The 22,143-nt window shown below is 40.0% G+C and overlaps 1 protein-coding gene across 1 annotated transcript; it reads left to right on the forward strand.

Moving 5' to 3' along the window:
* The first annotated feature begins 295 nt into the window (after positions 1–295).
* On the forward strand, positions 296–20,334 carry TDO2 (tryptophan 2,3-dioxygenase). Its single transcript, XM_065877948.1, has 12 exons — positions 296–383; positions 586–691; positions 2,030–2,120; positions 4,062–4,132; positions 4,985–5,112; positions 6,609–6,795; positions 8,025–8,132; positions 15,192–15,303; positions 15,906–15,963; positions 17,332–17,411; positions 17,984–18,074; positions 19,806–20,334. Exons 1-12 carry the CDS (start codon positions 349–351, stop codon positions 19,957–19,959), a joined length of 1,221 nt encoding a protein of 406 aa, XP_065734020.1. The 5' UTR covers positions 296–348; the 3' UTR covers positions 19,960–20,334.
* The last annotated feature ends 1,809 nt before the right edge of the window (positions 20,335–22,143 follow it).

Below are 22,143 nucleotides of genomic sequence, written 5' to 3' on the forward strand. Positions count from 1 at the left end.
TGGGACAGAATAGTTAAATCTTCGGGTTGTTCCCTTTGCCTCTTACCGAGTTATTTGTTGCTTGCTACTGTGGATGTGAAAGCAGAAGTTGACAAGTCCAATATTCTTAGGCAGAACACTGACACTTCTAGCAAACAAACTGTCCCAAACACAAATCCACTCTAACGTTTACCAAAGTTCAGCTTCTGTTCCAGCTGAAACAAGAGGCTTGGTAAGAGACACAGAGGGGCTGATTGGCTGGGCAGGGTGGGCAGGGTCCATAAAAGGCAGCTGTGGAACATCTGGGGGGCAAAGACATCACCCGGCCAGAGGCAAAGCTCAGGGCTCCTGTGACAGCACGTCTTCACCATGAGTGGGTGCCCATGTTTAGGAAGCAGCTTTGGGTGAGTATTTACCTCTATCCTAAGTATGGGTAAGCTCTTAGGAATTTCGGAATTTCAAAAGCAAGGGTGAACACAGTCACCCTTCTTCCCTTGTTTAATAATCTACTTTGAAAGGTTAGCAATAAGGGAATTCTCGTCACTCCTATGATTAGTTACTGTTCTTTTTCAAGCTGTTTTTTTCTTCTCACTTTTTCATCTGCAGATATGCTTTTAAAAACCTCTCTGTACAAGGCAGTGAAGAAGACAGATCACAAATGGGTGTGAATAGAGCCAGTAAGGGGGGACTTATCTATGGGAACTACCTGCAAGTAAGTGGCAGAGTCCTCACAAGGAGGAACTTTCATTGCTAAGCGCTAGGTGACATTTTCATGTTGGGGTTTTTGTTCGTTTGTTTGTTTGTCTTCTCAGTCGTCAAATAGTTTTCTGGACCTAAAGATATCTCTTTTCATACACATGTATGCTTTTTCAAGTTTTGTTAGAACAAGTCAAGAGACTCGTATGTGAAGATTCACCTGCTTGACAGAAATACAGTGAAAGCAGAGAATGCAGAATCCAGGCTGAGGACACATGGGATAAGATAAAGTGTAGATAACTGGCAGGCGTTGCACGACTTGTATACCTGAGACCTGGTTACTGAATCCCAGCCTAGACAATTGCAAATGTAGCCAGAACATTTTCTCTTTTAAATTCTTTATCGTAAACTAGAAATGTTGAAGGCGTATGTTTAGAAGAAAGAAAGATGTTACAAAGAGGCATTTGGAGATTATTTTTATCTCTCTCTTTTTTTTTTTTTGGCCATGCCATGCGACATGTGGGATCTTAGTTCCCCGACCAGGGATTGAACCCATGCCCCCGAGGTGGAAGCGTGGACTCTTAACCGCTGGACTGCCAAGGAAGTCCCTGGAGATTATTTTTAAGACGTGAAGTGATTAGAGCCCTTGATGCCCTTGTTGGTGGGTTTCTAATGATGAGCTGACAGGCAACGTTAAGGTCTTAGAATCGACTCTTTAGGAGAATAAAAGAGCAGCGGACACACAGTAGACTAACCAAGCTATGAAGCTTTTATAGATGGAAGGGACATGAGGGTCAAGAGATGGGGCAAGAGATGGAAGGGACATGATTTCTCAGTGAGGGTAACAGCATTTGTTACGCTAGATTCCTACCAAATATACTTTCTTCTGAAAAGAATAAAACTCATAAATTCAACTCACTCTTTATGAAGACACATTAATTGTTTAAAAGAAAGTAGATTGGTTCCTGAGCATTTGGGATTTGGGGGACTTTTTTCAGTATTGTATTCTATTTATTAAAGTTGGTAAAAATCTAATTTTGTGATTTCAAAATCAGTCTTTCTTTGTAATCTTTTTTCCAGCTTTATCAAGACATAATTAACACATAACATTGCATAAGTTTAAGGTGCTCGCACGTTGATTTGATGCACTTATATATGGCAAAGTGATTACCACCAGAGCATTAAGTCACATAATAGCCATTTCTTTTTTTTTGCGGTGAGAACACTTAAGACCTAGTATGTAATGCATTGCCATTAACTATAATCACTATGCTGTACGTTAGATCCACATAACTTATTCATCTTGTACCTGGAAGTTTCTACAAAATCAGTGTTTCTATTTTTTTGTTTAAAGTTGGAAAAAGTTTTGAATGCTCAGGAACTTCAAAGTGAAATAAAAGGAAATAAAATCCATGATGAGCATCTTTTCATCATAACTCATCAAGGTAAGTTGCACACAAGATTGGACGGTAGCTATTCATAGGAATTTTCCACCAGTAATGAGGAAAGATACCACACTTTTACCTGTAAGACGGCGGAGGACTAAGAAATCACCGTCGTTAGGATGCTTGCGAATACTTCGCTACCAGATAAGTTCTCATAGGACCCCCTTCTGCGATTTATAACAGTCTACTTTCTGCTACCTCGGTGTTTGTTGGATCAGTTAGGACTCTGTCCTAAACCCAAGGGGGCTTTCTATCTCTTGGAACTCACGAAGAATTTGCAAGCTAAGATGTCACGTTTTTTCCACTCGGAACGTTAGGAGACTGTTTTCCAGAAACAGATCCCTCACATTTACTGTAACTTTATATATCCTACAGAGAGCTGGTACTAAACAGGAATGTGAATTTTGTCTAAAATGTGTGTTCCTACTCTCCATACTTCTGCTTCTGGGTAGTGGTTTTTAACGTAGAGTCCTTGACTTTGGAAGTTTAGGAAATCCCTGAACTCTTTGAAATTTTGTGCAAAATTTCACAAACATGTCTTTCAGAGGTCTGTGACCCCCAAACCTTTAGATTTCCTCTAAGTCTGTTGGTGTCATAATACTGCCCTCTGGCTGACCAGGGCCCAGTGACTCATGTGGGTCGGTCTGCATTTCTAGATGTTTCCTTGTCCTATCAATTCTTTGTGCCTTTCCCTCAAATGAGTGTTTTCTTCACGGACTGGCTAAGATGATCGTCTCCTTTGAGTTAAACAAAATTAAAAATGGAAAATAATGGGGCTAATGTGTTACTTCTCCTGTATTTTATGTTGACATTATCAGTGGCTCGAAGGCAAAATCAGCAGGGGAGGAATCACCGCAGGGCAGCACACGCTGGGAATCAGAAATTTGTTTCGAATCCCATCTCTACCATTAAAGATGGTGGAACCTCGGCCAGGTTTCTTGCCCAGTAATTCTCGCCATTTCCCCACCTGCACAACGGAAAGAATGACTGTTTCCTCTCATGCAGAGTTGTGAGGATGACACGAGTAACGTGCGCTCAGCACTGAGCTCAAGGTAGAGGACACAGTCAACACACAACGAATGGTAGCACCTATCGTCTGATGGGGAGACTTTCCTTCCATCAGAACACGTGGTCAGGGGGTCATGGGACCAGCTACACAAAGTTAAACCTGAAAACGTGACTCACAGACTGATCCAAAAATATATTTGGTTTGCTCTTTTTGTCCACATATGGAAAACAGATTTCTGAAAGTCTCCTTAAATGTAATTTAAAGGTATAATTTGATCCCCTTCATTAGTACAGAAGCACAGCCTGTGCCCAAACAGAAGACACCAGCGATCACGAAGGTGACTGGTTTCCGTGCTCCTCTAATGGCTACACTGGCTGTTTAGTTCATCTATTTATAGAATAATCACCCAGCATTTATCTTACGCCAAACAGTGTGCTAGGAACTGAGGGAAATAGATGAGTATGACAGAGTTTCAGCCTGTTCATAGCTTGTCCTCCCCATAGGGTCCAAGTCCCTAGAAACAAATACGTTGTCGTACTCATTAGGTTAATGTGTATTAGGGTCTCACTCTATAGAAGTTTAGTATCACTTCCACTTCTCCACACACCTTCAGCTTCCACACGGGAAGTCAGATTTAGATTACGTGCTATATCCTCAAGGACATTAACAATATTTTGTTGAGAGAAGTCGTTTGGAAAATAACGTAAAGCATATGGATAACACGCCTGGCATATTCAAGCACTCAATAAAAGGAGGCTGTTATAACTTTATCACTAATATTTGTTTGTAGCATAAAATGGGGCTATGTTGGCCTTTATTGAATTTTGAGTTCCATTTTGATTTCTCTTTCAGTGTGTTAACAGGGTCTTTCATATAATTATGGTCAAAAGGCTCCCATCACTTTCCAACTGACAATGATTTTCCCCTCGCAGCTTATGAACTCTGGTTTAAGCAGATCCTCTGGGAACTGGATTCTGTTCGCGAGATCTTTCAGCATGGCCACGTGAGTTGCCGTGTCACAATATTGTTTTCATACTTTTCTTGGAGAAAGTAGAAAGTGTTATTAATGGGAAAAGTTTAACACCAAATGGTGGAATTATAACATAACGGGGGAAAAAAGTTTGTAGCGGAGAAGAGTTTAGTCACATCTTCCCAGCCTCGTCATCACCTTGCTTCAAGGTTCCTTTCCAATTTTAGTTTCAAGCCCCTTGCTTAGAACCCCATATTTTTCCCTTAAAAAAAAGTTATGACGAACGATGGTGGATTGCCAGGACAGCTAATGCCGATTCGTTCATCAGTAGGTACCAGAATTGTATTTCTACTGAACGTCTGCATGGGAAGACAGGAGCAATGGTGAGGAAAGGAGACGGAGAGAAAGAGGAGGGGAAAGTGGGAGGGGATGCGGGGGAGGGCAGAGAGGGGCGCCCCGCGAAGCTCCCGCAGCCTCCCTCCCAGCCCGCATCCTGCCCACACCTTCCTCCGCCCTTGGAGGACACAGGACCCAGCCTTGGGTCCCCCAGCTCGGAGCCCCTGCGCCAAGGGGGCAGGGAGGAGAGAATATCCATCCTCGGACAGTGCCCTCCTCGTACCTGTGAACGCAAACCCCATCCGTCTCAGCGGCAACTCCCGCCTCAGGACGGAGCCCACGGACCCAGGGGTCTGCTTAACCTGCACGCACGGGTCCCCATGTTCCCCTGGACTTTATTCCTTAAAGCAAAACTAGCAGAGACATTTTAGTGCCAAGGTCCCTCCTTCGAGTAGAGACGGCATGAACAGGAACACATTGTTATTTACACTCTATTTAGTGTCTTCCAGAACTGAGGCCTGAGGACTCTGTTCATCTCCTAACCCCCAGGTCAGGGATGAGAGGAACATGCTGAAGGTGGTGACCCGAATGCACCGAGTGGGCGTGATCCTCAAGCTCTTGGTCCAGCAGTTTTCCGTCCTGGAGACCATGACAGCCTTGGACTTCAACGACTTCAGGTGTGCACGCGGCTTTGTCAACACGCAGGGGTTACCCTCCCATTCTGATGGGCTGGAGAGAACGTGTGTGCTGTGTTGTGTGACGTAAGAAGCCTGTCCTGCTGACACTTTGTCTCTGGGAACCCTCGGGAATCATCACCACACGCGTTTAAGCAGCTACTGAAAATACTTCATCCCTTTCCTCTTACATATGAACGCAGCACGGTCCGTGAATTTCAATTCATCGTGTGTACCCAATTTTTATCCCAAAAGGATTTTAGACAACTTACCAGAATGGCTAAAAAGGCTGATATAATACACATAACTAAAGTTAAATGATTAAAAACTAAAAATAAAAGAGAAACAGGAGTGACATATAAAGAAACATGTCCGTGTAAGTTATGGATTAAACTATAAATTTTATTTTTTAATATTTTTACATTTTTATTCTATATTGGAGTATAGTCGATTAACAGCTATACTCAGGTGTGTTAGTTTCTGGTGTACAGCTAAATGATTCAGTTATACATATACACGTATCTATTCTTTTTCAAGTTCTTTTCCCATTTAGGTTATTACAGAATATTGAACAGTTGAACTATAAATTTTAGAGGTACATATCCAGGAAGATATCTATCTATCTATCTATCTATGAAATCTTTTCTCATAACCAAAATTTGAGAAGAAATCTTCCTAAGAGCGTCAGGTGCATTTACTGATGGAACAGACAGTGTCTTCTACATATTTGACGATCAAATGAAAAATGGTAGAATTTCTTTGTAGTATATTTAACAACTTGAAGTTTTAGTACCAGTTAGATGAAGGAAATTTGTAAGGATGTGAGAGTTATGTGGGGTGGGAGTACTCACACCTTGTGATGCCCTATTTTGTGCTAGGCAACATCCCATTCACTTTACTTGTAGGGTCTCACCAGTGCTCATAATAATACTAGGTAGTGAGATTAATGAATTGAACTTTAAAGAGAAATGGAATAATATATATATTTTTGGCTGCATGGCTTGCGGGATTTTCCCCACCAGGGATTGTCCCTGGGCCACTGCAGTAAAAACTCCAAGTCCTAACCGCTGGACTGCCAGGGAATGCCCTTGAATAATACTTATAAAGAAACTTTTAGCACTATTGAATGAAAAATATTGCTCAGTGTTCACCTGTCTTTATCTTAGGAAAAGCTTAGTATACACACATGCATGTACGTGTCTGCACGTGTACGTATAAGTTTACATGTAAACACACACACATAGATAAACACACACACACATACACATATGTGTATATACATACACAAACATCAACTGACAGTGACAATGATGGCTAGGACCTCGTTGTCCTGATTTCGGTGAAGTCCAAGTCCGGGGTCCAACGCTAGGCAGTTGTGTGTGGTGATGCCTGGGAGAGTCACACTGACCACCTTTCCCAACAGACGAGACCCTTGCGGCGATTGACCATGACAACAATCTCCTCCCTCCTCTTCTGTCCTCCCCGACCTGTTCTCACAGAGAGTACTTATCCCCGGCATCAGGCTTCCAGAGTCTGCAGTTCCGACTGTTAGAAAACAAGATAGGGGTTCTTCAGAGCTTGAGGGTCCCTTACAACAGAAGACACTACCGTGATAACTTCAGGGGAGAAGACAACGAGTTACTACTGAAGTCCGAGCAGGAAAGGACCCTCCTGCAGCTGGTGGAGGTGTGTGTGCAAAGGCCACTGGGAACGCCTAGCTCAGCACACCTGGTTACTTGAGCTTCTGCGACACCCGGATTTTAAAATTCATATCAAAGTTGGGTCGTGTTCATTGCAAATAAGAAAAGAATGAATTTATAGAAATACTTTAGCTGGTAAATTCCACTAATTAAAATATTAAAAGCTCTCTTGAGAACTTCAGAGAAATTTATATAATCAATGATATGTTAATATTTAATAACCTCCTTATCTTATTATAACAATCCTTTTAAATATTCCTGCTAAGCCACATTGGATTAGCTGATTTTTAAATTGGGTATGGTTATTTATTGAATGAGATTTATTTCTTTAAAATATTCCATAATTGAAAAGTTCCACAAGTTGTGTTTCTTAATTAAACTAAATCACTAAGATTCTATCCTTCAGAATTCTTTCCCTTCATATCTTACTTCTCTGTGGGTCTGTAAATGGCCTTGAGGAATTATTAATTTGTTTTTGCATAAGTAAATTATTAAATAAGGATTGTATAGTCTTGATTTCCATGACAAAGTCTTTTCCTTTGCAAATTCAGTTTTTATTTTAGTGAATTATACTCTGCTCACTAATCCCCTGGGCATTGTAAGTGTAGATTTAGGTTAATAAATTATAGATAATGCTATTTAATGGCTTATAAAGATAGAGAAAGAATCAGAAAGCTAATTTCAAAACGAAAAATAGGCTAAGTGAGAACCCACAGAGATGCACAGATTCGGTTTTATTTCTAGATTAAAAATCCTGTAGCATCTTAAAATAATTGAGCAGTCAGTTGACTTCAGAGTTGCTAAGTGTACAATGTCCCTGCGTTTAGAAGAAATCATATCTCATACATGTCATGATTCCTTCAGCTCCTAAGACATAAACTATTTTGAGAATAAACCAGAAGCCCTCATTAAAAGAATGTATAGATATGTTCATAGATTTATAGAAAAAAATTGGGATTTCTGTAATAATATATTTCTTAATAAAGAGTAAATATCTTTAATGTGATTTCCTTTAAGATTAGGAGAATAAAACATTGCTATTTTATAAATGAAGAAATTGAAGGGAAAGAGAAATATTTACACACAAAAAAACTCAGGGTGTATGTTTCTCAAAACCATGAAAATTTTCTATTTCAAGTTCATAAATGTTTGTTACAAAGCATTTTACATAGTTTAAATTTTACAATGTATTTACTTGAAAAATATTTATTTCAGGCATGGCTGGAAAGAACCCCAGGTTTAGAGCCACATGGATTTAACTTCTGGAGAAAGTTTGAAAACAACATTGTCAAAGGCCTGGAAGAAGAATTCACAAGAATTCAGGTGTTTGTGAAGCCATGAGTAAACATAAGTTTGCTACAGGAGAAGTACTGGGAATTTCATTTTCACCATTTTCTATTAATCTTTCATTTTCCTCATATTCTTTCACAAATGCATCTGCTTGGACTATATGACATGATTGATTTAATCTTACTGATGTGCAAAATGAAAATTAAATGAAGAAGTTGATTGCAAGCAAGACTTTGAATAGATGAGACTAATAGACCTTTCTCATTTATATTGAACATATCACGTTATGACCAGTTCTAGACAGAAGTGGGCTCACAAAGGACCAGTGATCCAATACACTAAGCCATATAACTTTCCTTCACTCTGATGTGTCTGCTGAGTTCTTCTTATTGGCTCTCAGACAATGTCAAGTTTCTCTCAGTTAAAAAAATATATATTGTAGATTCCTCAATTTCCCTCACGTTATGGGCCCCATATCCTTTCTTCATGACCAAATTTCTTGAAAGAGTTGGTTCAATTCTACACCTTGAGAGGCTGTGTCACGAGGTGTTTAAAGCAGGGACCTGATGCCACAGTCATGGGTCAAGTCCCCCCGTCCCTGCTTGGTGACCCTGTGCCATTGAACCTCTCCTGCTACCTAACCTCTCTTTGCTTCACTCCTTTCATTGGCAAAATAGAAAATATGAGTATCTACCTCATAGGATTACTGTGAACATTACATGAGATTCATATTCGCAGAGTATTTAGAACAGCGGTCAGCATGGTTATTTCTTTTTCTCCATCTAATTCTCGCCCCGGTTCAGTCTGCCTTCCTGTCCCTCATTCACAAATGGTCACTGGTACCTAAATCCAATGACCACATTTATCTCCATTTTACTTCACTTCCTACTGGCTTTACTACTAATGACTACTTACACTTTCTTGAACATTTTCCCCCATGGTTTTGGTATCAACATTGTGTCTTCATCTAGTGTGCTGACCCTTGCTTCTCTCTCTCCTTTTCACAAGGCATGGGCTCAGATCCCTCGCATTCCCGCTCTGTCCTCTTCCACCAGTGAACTCGTTTATACCCACTGCTTCAGCACCTGCTAAGACACGAGTAATCCTCAACTGTTTAGCTTAGTTAGCTCCTTAAATTTCTTTTTTTCTTTCTTTAAAAAAAAATATTTATTTGGCTGCTTCAGGTCTTAGTTGGGGCGGGATCTTTTGTTGTGGGGTGGGGGCTCTTCCTTGAGGTGCACGGGATTCTCTCTAGTTGTGGCTCGCGAGCTCCAAAGTGCATGTGCTCAGTCAGTAGTTGTGGTGCACGGGCTGTTGCCCCGCGGCATGTGTGATCTTAGTTCCCTGACCAGGGATCGAACCCACATCCCCTGCATTGGAAGGCGGATTCTATTTTATTTTTAATCTTTTTTTACTTTTTATTTTTTTAACATCTTTATTGGAGGATAATTGCTTTACAATGCTGTGTTAGTTTCTGCTGTATAACAAAGTGAATCAGCTATATGTATACATATGTCCCCATATCCCCTCCCTCTTGCGTCTCCGTCCCACCCTCCCTATCAAACCACTCTAGGTGGTCACAAAGCACCGAGCTGGTCTCCCTGTGCTATGCAGCTGCTTCCCACTAGCTATCTATTTTATATTTGGTAGTGTATATATGTCCTTGCCACTCTCTCATTTCGTCCCAGCTTACCCTTCCCCCTCCCTGTGTCCTCAAGTCCATTCTCTACGTCTGCCTCTTTATCCCTGTCCTGCCCCTAGGTTCCTCAGAACCATTTTTTTCATAGAGTCCATGTATATGGGTTAGCATATGGTATTTCTTTTTCTCTTTCTGACTTACTTCACTCTGTATGACAGACTCTAGGTGCATCCACCTCACTACAAATAACTCAATTTTGTTTCTTTGTATGGCTGAGTAATATTCCATTGTACATATGTGCCACATCTTTATCCATTCATCTGTCAATGGACACTTAGGCTGCTTCCATGTCCTGGCTATTGTAAATACAGCTGCAATGAACATTGTGGTACACGACTCTTTTTGAATTATGGTATTTTCAGGGTATATGCCCAGTAGTGGGATTGCTGGGACATATGGTAATTCTATTTTCAGTTTTTCAAGGAACCTCCATACTGTTCTCCATAGTGGCTGTATCAATTTACATTCCCACCAACAGTGCTAGAGGGTTCCCTTTTCTCCACACCCTCTCCAGCATTTATTGTTTGTAGATTTTCGATGATGGCCATTTGACTGGTGTGAGGTTGATACCTCATTGTGGTTTTGATTTACATTTCTTTAATGATTAGTGATGTTGAGCATCCTTTCATGTGTTTGTTGGCAATCTGTATATCTTCTTTGGAGAAATGTATATTTAGGTCTTCTGCTCATTTTTGGATTTTTTTTTTGTTTTTTTGATATTGAGCTGCATGAGCTGCTTGTACATTTTGGAGATTAATCCTTTGCCGATTGCTTCATTTGCAAATATTTTCTCCCATTCTGAGGGTTGTCTTTTCGTCTTGTTTATGGTTTCCTTTGCTGTGCAAAAGCTTTTAAGTTTCATTACGTCTCATTTGTTTATTTTTGTTTTTATTTCCATTTCTCTAGGAGGTGGGTTAAAAAGGATCTTTCTGTGATTTATGTCATAGAGTGTTTTGCCTGTGTTTTCCTCTAAGAGTTTTAAAGTGTCTGGCTTTACATTTGGGTCTGTAATCCATTTGGAGTTGATTTTTGTGTATGGTGTTAGGGAGTGCTCTAATTTCATTCTTTTACAGGTAGCTGTCTAGTTTTCCCAAAACCACTTGTTGAAGAGACTGTCTTTTCTCCATTGTATATTCTTGCCTCCTTTATCAAAGATAAAGTGACCATACATGCGTAGGTTTATCTCTGGGATTTCTATCCTGATCCATTGATCTATATTTTTGTTTTTGTGCCAGTACCATACTGTCTTGATGACTGTAGCTTTGTAGTATAGTCTGAAGTCTAGGAGCCTGATTCCTCCAGCTCCATTTTTCTTTCTCAAGATTGCTTTGGCTATTTGGGGTCTTGCATGTTTCCATCCAAATTGTGAAAGTTTTTGTTATAGTTCTGTGAAAAATGCCATTTGTAGTTTGATAGGGATTGCATTGAATCTGTAGATTGCTTTGGGTAGTATAGTCATTTTCACAATGTTGATTCTTCCAATCCAAGAACATGGTATATCTCACCATCTGTTTGTATCATCTTTAATTTCTTTCATCAGTGTCTTATAGTTTTCTGCATACAGGTCTTTTGTCTCCTTAGGTAGGTTTATTCCTAGGTATTTTATTCTTTTTGTTGCAATAGTAAATGGGAGTATTTCCTTAATTTCTCTTTCAGATTTTTCAGCATTCGTGTATAGGAATGCAAGAGATTTCTGTGCATTAATTTTGTATCCTGCTACTTTACCAAATACATTGATTAGCTCTGGTAGTTTTCTGGTAGCATCTTTAGGATTCTTTAGGTATAGTATCATGTCACTGCAAACAGTGAAGAAGTTTTACTTCTTCTTTTCCAATTTGGATTCCTTTTATTTCTTTTTCTTCTCTGATTGGTGTGGCTACAGCTTCCAAAACTATGTTGAATAATAAGGGTGGGAGTGGGCAACCTTGTCTTGTTCCTGATTTTAGTGGAAATGGTTTCAGTTTTTCACCATTGAGAATGATGTTGGCTGTGGGTTTCTCATATATAGCCTTTATTATGAGGAGGTAAGTTCCCTCTACGCCTACTTTCTGGAGGGTTTTTATTGTAAATGGGTGTTGAATTTTGTCAAAAGCTTTTTCTGCATCTATTGAGATGATCATATGGTTTTTCTCCTTCAATTTTTTAATATATATCACACTGATTAATTTGCGTATATTGAAGAATCCTTGCATTCCTGGGATAAACCCTACTTGGTCATGGTGTATGATCCTTTTATGTGCTGTTGGATTTGTTTGCTAGTACTTTGTTGATGATTTTTGCATCTATGTTCATCAGTGATATTGGCCTGTAGTTTTCTTTTTTGGGGACATCTTTGTCTTGTTTTGTTATCAGGTTGATGTTTGCCTTGTAGAATGAGTGTGGGAGTGTTCCTTCCTTTGCTGTATTTTGGAAGAGTTTGAGAGGGATAGGTGTTAGCTTTTCTCTAAATGTTTGTTAGAATTTGCCTGTGAAGCCATCTGGTCCTGGGCTTTTGTTTGTTGGGAGATTTTAATCACAGTTTCAATTTCAGTGCTTGTGATTGGTCTGTTTATATTTTCTATTTGTTCCTGGTTCAGTTTCAGAAGGTTGTGGTTTTCTAAGAATTTGTCCATTTCTTCCAGAAATTGTCCATTTTATTGGCATATAGTTGCTTGTGTTTTTTTCTGATTATCCTTTGTATTTTCTTCAGTGTCAGTTGTTACTTCTCCTTTTACATTTCTACTTCTATTGATTTGAGTCTTCTCCCTTTTTTTCTTGATGAGTCTGGCTAATGGTTTATCAATTTTGTTTATCTTCTCAAAGAACCAGCTTTTAGTTTTATTGATCTTAGCAATTTTTCCTTCATTTCTTTTTCATTTATTTCTGATCTGATCTTTATGATTTCTTTTCTTCTGCTAACTTTGGGTTTGTTTTGTTCTTCTTTCTCTAATTGCTTTAGGATACGGTTAGGTTGTTTACTTGAGATGTTTCTTGTTTCTTTAGGTAGGATTGTATTGCTATAACCTTGCCTCTTAGAACTACTTTTTTTTCACACACACACACTGTATTTTTCTTTTTTACAAGAGATAAATAAACTGACACCAAGGATTGTAAATGGATGACCACAACAAAATTAGAACTGCTTTTGCTGCCTCCTTTAGGTTTTGGGTCATCGTGTTTTCATTGTCATTTATTTCTAGGTATATTTTGATTTCCTCAGTGATCTCTTGGTTATTTAGTAGTGTATTGTTTAGCCTCCATGTGTCTGTATTTTTTTTCCTGTAATTGATATCTAATCTCATAGTGTTGTGGTCAGAAAAGATACTTGATACGATTTCAATTTTCTTAAATTTACTAAGGCTCGATTTGTGACCCAAGATATGATCTATTCTGGAGAATATTCCATGAACACTTGAGAAGAAAGTGTATTCTGTTGTTTTTGGATGGAATGTCCTATAAATACCAATTAAGTTCAGGTTGTTTAACATGTCATTTAAAGCTTGTGTTTCCTTATTTATTTTCATTTTGGATGATCAGTCCATTGGTGAAAGTGGGGTGTTAAAGTCCCCTACTATGGTTGTGTTACTGTTGATTTCCCCTTTTATGGCTGTTAGCATTTGCCTTATGTATTGAGGTGCTCCTATGTTGGGTGCATAAATATTTACAACTGTTCTATCTTCTTCTTGGATTGATCCCTTGATCATTATGTAGTGTCCTTCTTTGTCTCTTGTAATTGTCTTTATTTTAAAGTCTATTTTGTCTGATATGAGAATTGCTACTCCAGCTTTCTTTTGATTTCCATTTGCATAGAATATCATTTTCCAACCCCTCACTTTCAGTCTGTATGTGTCCCTATGTCTGAAGTGGGTTTCTTGTAGACAGCATACATATGGGTCTTGTTTTTGTATCCATTCAGCCAATCTATGTCTTTTGGTTGGAGCATTTAATCCATTTACATTTAAGGTAATTATCGATATGTATGCTCCTATTACCATTTTCTTAATTGTTTTGGGTTTGTTTTTGTAGGTCTTTTCCTTCTCTTGTGTTTCCTGCCTAGAGAAATTCCTTTAGCGTTTGTTGTAAAGCTGGTTTGGTGGTGCTGAATTCTCTTAGCTTTTGCTTGTCTGTAAGGGTTTTAATTTCTCTGTCAGATCTGAATGAGGGATCCTTGCTGGGTAGAGTAATCTTGGTTGTAGATTTTTTCCTTTCATCACTTTAAAGATGTCCTGCCGTACCGTTCTGGCTTGCAGAGTTTCTGTTGAAAGATCAGCTGTTAACCTTATGGGGATTCCCTTGTGTGTTATTTGTTGCTTTTTCCCTGCTGCTTTTAATTTTTTTTTTTTTTGTATTTAATTTTTGATAGTTTGATTAATATGTGTCTTGGCATGTTTCTCCTTGGATTTATCCTGTATGGGACTCTCTCTGCTTCCTGGACTTGATTGACTATTTCCTTTCCCATATTAGGGAAGTTTTTAGCTATAATCTCTTCAGATATTTCCTCAGTCCCTTTCTTTTTCTCTTCTTCTTCTGGGACCCCTATAATTTGAATGTCTTGGTTCAAGGACAACTTCTGCGGGATGTTCTTACCCAACCTCTCTGTTACTATAAGTTATTATGGACAACACTGTTCCTTTACACCACTGCCTATGGTTGAAATTTAACTTAAGTTTTCAGTGTTTCAGTCCCACCAGATAGAGATCAAGGGACTCAGTTTTGCTCATGATTTTTATCTCTATCACATTAGCTTTATTTACTGAATAAATCAATAATCAATTGGCTATAGTGTGCACACACATTCTTACCACACAGTGTGGTTGTTCTGATGAATTGTGGACAATTGGGGAAATGGATTTTTGCTCCAGCCCAAGTAATTGAGTTGTAAGTAGCACATGTGTTGTAAGCAGGAAAATAAGGATTTCCTTAAACAAATAAATAGATATCAAATAAATAAAAATATAACAGTGGAAAATATCTAAGGAATTGTATTTCTAGAATACTGCACTGAAGATAGAATTTCAGTTGAATTAGTAGTATCTCTGACTAGGAATTCTTAATTTTTCCTAAGTGGAATTACTTTACTGCCTGTATTAAATAATTGCTGTCTAAAATTAGACCATTATTGACCACTTGTAGTTACCTCCAGCTTTGCCCATCTGAGTCCAGTTTTCTTGATATTTATGAAGAGAGTATTTGGATTTAACAAATCATTTAAACTTAAACAAAAGTATAGAACCAGTGGTATGAGGAAGGTCCTGTCTCATAAGCCGTAATTTCCAAGCTGCAGTGTTAGATGATATAGTACATATCCTAAGTACACCCTTTCTGCACCCAGCTAGTTTTTTCTCACAAGCAATGTTTTCTAAAATAAGGATCTCTTCTCTCTTGGGAATATTAATGCAGTATTTTCCCCAAAGGCCAAGGAAGAGTCAGAGGAAAAGGAGGAACAAAAGGCTGAATTTCAGAAGCAGAAAGAGGTGTTACTATCCTTATTTGATGAGAAACGCCATGAGCATCTCCTTAGTAAAGGTAGGCATTTCTATTCCGAGGATCCTTCCCCTGGAACGTAAGACCGTGAGATCAAAAAGTCAAACCTTACTTGGGGGGAAGAAATGCACACTGATATTTCCACTCATAGGAGCAAGGAATTTTTCATTTGTTGTGAAAGTTAAGTATTTTCTATACCAGGTTTCTCTTTTTTTTTAAGTGACTTAAAATATATTTAATAAACCTTATTTTATAATTCTATAATTTATTTGAAGTATTTCCAATAAGGTATTCATAAATGATACAGGAACTTAGTATTTAGGAAAAGAAAAAAGGTCAAGTCCTTTTGTATGTGGCTGCTTATTGCTTGATTTCTAACCCTGCCTATTTAAAGGTTTTGAGAATTTAAAGTATGTGTACATATATATATGTATATATATTTAAATTTGTCTTTTAAAATCTAATATTAAAATAATGTTTCAAATGATAGTTTTCCAAATTCAAGCTAAGGGATAAAATATTTAAATGAACATTCACATTCTTTTCTAAAAACATGTGACACAATTATTTAAGGTGATGATTGCCAAGTGAACATGAGTGCCTTAAATTACCTATTAAACTAAAACTTGCTATGTGTCTTGCAGGAGAGAGACGGCTATCATACAAAGCACTTCAGGGGGCCTTGATGATATACTTTTACAGGTAAAAGCAAATCAAAAGAGGAGAATTAAGGCATACAGCATGAGAGTTATTTATTTTTGGTTTCCTTTGGCTGCGCCGCACGGCTTGTGGGATCTTAGTTCCCCAACCAGGGATGGAACGTGTACCCCTGGTAGTGAAAGCACTGAGTCCTAACCACTGGACCGCCAGGGAATTCTCAAAAGAGGTGAATTAGAAGTAAAAATGGAGGAGTAGATACAGATAATACATCCAGTATAAAGCTTATACATTGCAATCATAGTTTAAAAAAAATCATTTAGATTTGGTGGGGCGCGGGGGGAAGCTTAGAAAATAATCGTGAAGTTTCATGAGGTTTTTCTTTATTTTAAATAGTAAGAGTCCAATTTTATACCTGTGGTGGGTAAAAAAACAAAAATACACACAAATTAATCAATATCCTTTTCATTAAATTCTGCAGTGTTATGTACATTAAGTGTCCTAAGGATCCAAAGTTTAATCTGTCTCAGAAACTCAGCCATGAAACGGGTTCATGTCACTTAATGATGTTGCTATTCCTGTTTTGTAAAATGAAATAGAATGAAGTGAAAACACCTTATAAACTGTTGTTCTCCTTGTTCAGCAATTTCAAGTCTAACTGTCTTCACCATCCACAGTGTCTGGGGCATCCACGTCCTGTCCTCCTAGCCACGTGGGTGAACGGCCCATCTTTGTGTTTCATAGATTAAATGTGTCAGAGCAATAGATGGCACACTAGTGAAAAGCAAAAAATAAATTAAAAAATCTGTGTTTACTGCATGTCTTACTTACTTGGGTTTATTTTTAAATCCTGTCCCATCTATTTTTCAGAATGACAGCATAAAAAACCCTTCTGTTTTCCTCAAATGTTAGTAAGCATATGCTATTCAGGCTTATGTATCCTCGGCAGAAAATGCACTGAGAGAGCTGGGGGATTAGATGAAAAAGAAAACAAATATATCAGAGGGAGCTGTAACAAGCAGTCTTCGTTTTCACGTTTTAACATCTTTGCCTGGAAGAAGTTTCTTACTGTTATTGGCTAGAAATTCCGAGATGGTGTCCGTGTCTGCCTTTTATGAGAAGGGGTGTGGGGTGCGACTCTGGCTGGTCACTTCACGTCTATCGAGGAATGTTCTAGACTCTTACACACATGCTGCAACATGAGTGGTGTTAAGCCCTTTTATGAGATGAGGAAACTAAGCCTGGGAGAGAGATCAGAGCTGTCACAGCTCCTAAGAGGCAAAGGGGATGTTTGTTTAAGGCCCAACAGATGGTAGAACGTGTGTTCTTCCTGACACACTGGACTTGCCTGAACACTTTTTATTATTATTACTATTATTTACTACTATTATTATTATTCTTTTTCTGCCCCAGGGAAGAGCCCAGGTTCCAGGTCCCTTTCCAGCTGCTGACCTCGCTCATGGACATGGACTCGCTCATGACCAAGTGGAGATGTAAGTCCCCCCGGACCCCCCAGAGCTGCTCCCTCCCTGGCACCCTCCCCTCCCCCACGGCGGTGGGTGGGGGTGGGGCTCCGTCGTAAAAGCAGCCGAGCAGCCGCTCTCAGGGCCAACCCATCCAGGGCGCGGCAGGCGCAGTGCCCAGCGCTCACAGCTCCTCTGTGGGCCCAGGAAGACGCTGGGTTTGATAATCAGAAGAAACAAGCAGGCTTAGGGTCGAAGCAGATTTCGCTTGTATTAGCAATGCACTCCTCTCGGCGTCAGTACAACTTGAAAATATAATTTCAATAGTTCGAGTTCATGGAGGAAGGGCCCCATGAGGACACGAGTAGCGAGGGCTCATGTAAGTCGCAAGGCCTCCGTCCACGGCGTCCGAGGGCCGAGCGTGCCTAAGGATGGACGGACGCCCCGCACAGCCTGGACCAGGCGGGGCGCCGGGCAACCGCCCCGCACCCTCATCTGCTCACACCTGAGCCTTCCACACGGCTGAGGGATAAGGGGAGGTGATAAGCGTCACCGACCCCTTGTCCTTGGCGCACGTGGAGCTAACGCGTGTGTCTGTCTAGACAACCACGTGTGCGTGGTGCACAGGATGCTGGGCAGCAAGGCGGGCACCGGCGGGTCCTCGGGGTACCAGTACCTGCGCTCCACGGTGAGGTAAGCCGGGCATCCCCCCTCATCTCGGGGACCCACCAGCGCCTTTTTCCCCACGGAGATGCGCCTTATCTAGGAAAAGTCACTTATACTCCCTCCTGTCTGGACTGCCGGCAACCCATGTATCCTTAGATTAAGGGACTCCTGTGGGAGCCTTCGGAGGTCACTGCAAACATCCTTAGATCTGGAAATTCATCATTGCATCCTGGGATGCGAGGGGGCGGGGTACCGATGTCTGCATGACCTGCGAGGGCAGGAGCCAGGTAACCCAAGAAGCCTTTTCAACTTATTCTGGCTCAGGTCTGGGCTAGACTAAGATGGGTATCATTGATTCCGCCGAAGTCCTCCTGGCCAGATGAATGACACAGCTGAAAATAGGTTCTTGTTTGCTGAGATGACTCTCTTGTATAGGATTAACACTACTCCCATGTGCTCCAGAGACTGCCTTTTTATATTGTTTACAAGGAAAGAAAGCAACATTTACTGAGCACTTCAAACATGCTATAGAGAGATTTCTAGGACATTCATGTTCTTACCTTATTTAGTATTCACAGTATTATAGATAGATGGACATACAGATAGACAGACACATCTGAGAACTGGGAAACTTACAGAGCCCCGCGGGAAAGGAGAATCGAGAATAAATTAGATTTAGTCTCCAAAATTCTGTTTTAACTTTATTGAAGTATAGTTGATTTACAATGTTGTGTTAATTTCTGCTGTACAGCAAAGTGACTCCAAAATTCTTTATAATTCACTCTTTTCATCCCTACTCTTACTACCTGATTGACTAAGTTATAAAACACAGTGTTTCTATTTTCATCATTTGTAGAGATTTTCAGTTTCCCCGGGAATATACGCTAGGCTGAATGATTCACAAAAGTTATTGGTTTGAATTTTCACAGTCATTACACATTTTCTCTCTTCCTGGGAATAAATTCTGTGAGCAGCGTGAAACTGTAAATGATTGTACAAAACGAGCACAGCCATCAGGGGTGGCGGGAACGGTGAACACAAACAGCCTTCCTGGTGTGTCATTTTCTCATTAGATCTTCGCAAAGGCCTGGTTAGAGGAAGGGATTGTAGTTTTTATCTTAGAGTTAGAAACCAAAACACTGAGCTTTAGACAACTTGCCCAGGGTCACATGAGTTGCAAATGAGAGCAAAATTTGAACGCAAATTTGACTTCAAAGACAAATGTTCTTCTGCCATAAAACTGCAAGGTAAAATAGCTCACTAACAAACACATGGCAATTTTAAATGTGAAAATCACTCTTATAGACATTTATTATAAATCTAAGATGGCATTTCAACTTATTAATGCACTCATGTCACTTACGTGGCAGCAACTTGATGGGTGGGAAATATTTTCCGATGAACAGCTAGGAATTCTGTGTGCTTTCGATTTATAATTTTGCATCCCGTCCTTTAAAAGTCAGAAACTAGGACACACCCTTATCTTTATGAAGGTAGCATGACAGTAATAAAGCTCTAGGTTTTAATCTGGACCAGCCTGGTCCGGATCACTGAAACACGTAATATGGTTTTATGGGCATGAAACTTGGATGTGGAAGAAAAATGAAGCAATCTTAATACTAATACTCTTTGATATATACAACATGGAACATACAATAATGAATACTTATTATTTATGGCAAAATATCATTATTTGAGAAATTTAAAAATCTTTCATGTCAGTAAGTCTAAAACGTCTGTATATATGTGCTTCTCCAGTGACAGGTACAAGGTGTTTGTAGATTTATTTAATCTCTCAACGTATCTGGTTCCCCGACACTGGATACCGAAGATGAACCCAATTATCCATAAGTTCCTTTACACAGCTGAATACTGTGACAGCTCTTACTTCAGCAGTGATGAATCAGATTAGAATCATCTACAAAAATTTATGAAGAACATTGATTCCTCAGTCTGTGGTCTTCATTGTCTATGAATTTTCATGACTATGCAGGCTCCTAATGTAATATGTGTTTGTACATATATACAGCATATATAGCAGTGTAGCACTGATTCAATCCTAAGGATAATTTCATTACCTCATGTTTGTGACGATATCAGACCCAACAGTAAGAAATTCAGTTACATTGTAACATTGTACCTAGTGTTTTCCTATTAGAGACAATGTCCCTGTGCTTACCTTAATGTAACCATTTAATGTAATCATTTTCTGTTTCATACCTTATAAGCTTGTAAACTTCAGCTATTTCAAATATTTTATGCAATAAAATGTGTCATTCTGTACAAAGGTGTTCAATCAAAAGGTTTTGTAAATAGTAAATAAACTTTAGCCTTTTGACATACACTGTTTTGGAAACATTGTTTGTATTTGTTAGGACTCTTGGTGACCAAGGACAGAAATCTATCGGAAACTTACCTGCAGGGGGTTTATTGGGCAGTTTCTCCCGTAGCTCCCAGAAGTGAGAGAGGCTTGGGGAGCCTGGAGGCACCGGGATGGATCCAGCTCCTGGAGAACGCCATTCCCCAAACCTTGGAGGACCTCCGTCTCACCCCTTCTTCTCTGTCGGCGCTGGCCTCGCTCTGCCCTGTGGGCACCGGCTCCATCCTCAGGCTGTGTCCCTCTCCCTGCACCTCTGGACTCCCCCCGGCCCCATGGCACGTGTCTGGCAGCCAGAGCCCACCCTAGCGCACCGCAGAAATGAGGTAGCGGGGAGTGTTCTTTCCAGAGGAAAGGAGAGGTGAACAGAGGAAGCAATGACCCGGTTCGTTCGGCATAAAATGGGTTAGATCAAGAGTTTAGATCACACAGGAGTTCCTTTCTTCTTTTTCTAGCTCAGTCTGTCAATACCTAGTGAAATTCCTGTTATGAGGGGAGTACAAAATATTATCAAAGAAATCTGGAACGCACAGCCAACTTGACCAAGGGTGCTTATCTACGGCAAGCGGTGGGTTCTTGATGGAAGTGAACGATTCTTCGGTCTCAATTACAATTTTCTTATAAGGATCATATTGTCTAGTTTGTCTCTACATTATTTACATATACTTGCTTTTGCCTCCATGGCGTGTGTGTGTGTGTGTGTGTGTGTGTGTGTGTGTGTGTGTGTGTGCAGGGACAGGTACATGGTACCAGATGGTGGTTAAGCTGAAAAATCCAGAGACAAGTAGCGAGGCCAGTGACACTCCCTTTGAAATAAGTCAGCAAGTTTGAGATCAAATGCATCTATTCATTATCTACTTTGGTCCAAACCACCAGTTTAATCCCCAGTTTCCTCTCTATGTATTGGGATAAAATACTTATAATCTTGGCTTTTCCTCAGGAAGTAATGAAGAAATATGTTACTGGATATTCCGTCCATCAAGGTGCCTGGAATAAATGCTATTTGTCAAGGCACATTCTTTTAATAGACTCAATGAATGATCTGATTTAGTTATTTTTATCTCTGTTTCTTGGTGTGACTAGGTTATATAGGTGTAGTTTTTTTCAAATGATGTATCACTAATTCTTACGTAAATGTCGAAACCACTCATAATGCCAGTTAGTACCCTTGCCCCGTTTAAACTTGCTTCTAGCGCCTACGACCCACTTTCAATAATTCTTAAATGAATCATGAATCCCTGTAAGGCTAATTTAGTATTTACTCTGAGATCCCAGTGAAATCACATCCAGGAACATCGTGGCTATTTTCGTTATGACTCCTAATTATTATGTGAAGATCTCATTGCTCTCCTCTCGGCCTCATGGGCGAACGTCCAGCAGCTGGTCAGTGCGGGAGCACAGCACACGCCCACGTGGAACAGCAGATGGTGAGGCTGAGAAGGCAGGGAGGGGCCTCTTTGGGAAAAGCTCATTTAGAAAAGTTGATATGTTACCTTTTAGGCACCTGGAGCCCCTGAATGGGCTAAAACGGAGGGATAACGTGAAAATGGTGTCTTTTAGAAATGTAAACCCCGGGGACACAGAGCAGATGGGTTATCAATCCGTCCATCACAAACACCCGGGGGGCTGACGAAACAGTTTCCAAGTCCTCAGGTGGCTCCTGGTCTGGGGGCCGTACTCGAGAAGCCCCAGACTGAGGGACAAGGGGTCTGGTGGGTT

This window comes from Phocoena phocoena, chromosome 5 (assembly GCF_963924675.1).
Source record: "Phocoena phocoena chromosome 5, mPhoPho1.1, whole genome shotgun sequence".
NCBI classification, from domain to species: Eukaryota; Metazoa; Chordata; class Mammalia; order Artiodactyla; family Phocoenidae; genus Phocoena; species Phocoena phocoena.

Excerpts from the sequence above, each read along its gene's own strand:
- TDO2 (XM_065877948.1), top strand. The coding sequence starts at position 349 with ATGAGTGGGTGCCCATGTTTAGGAAGCAGCTTTGG. Across the intron at positions 5,113-6,608 it reads TTGGACTTCAACGACTTCAG|AGAGTACTTATCCCCGGCAT; the intron begins GTGTGCACGCGG and ends CTGTTCTCACAG. Across the intron at positions 15,304-15,905 it reads TGAGCATCTCCTTAGTAAAG|GAGAGAGACGGCTATCATAC; the intron begins GTAGGCATTTCT and ends TGTGTCTTGCAG.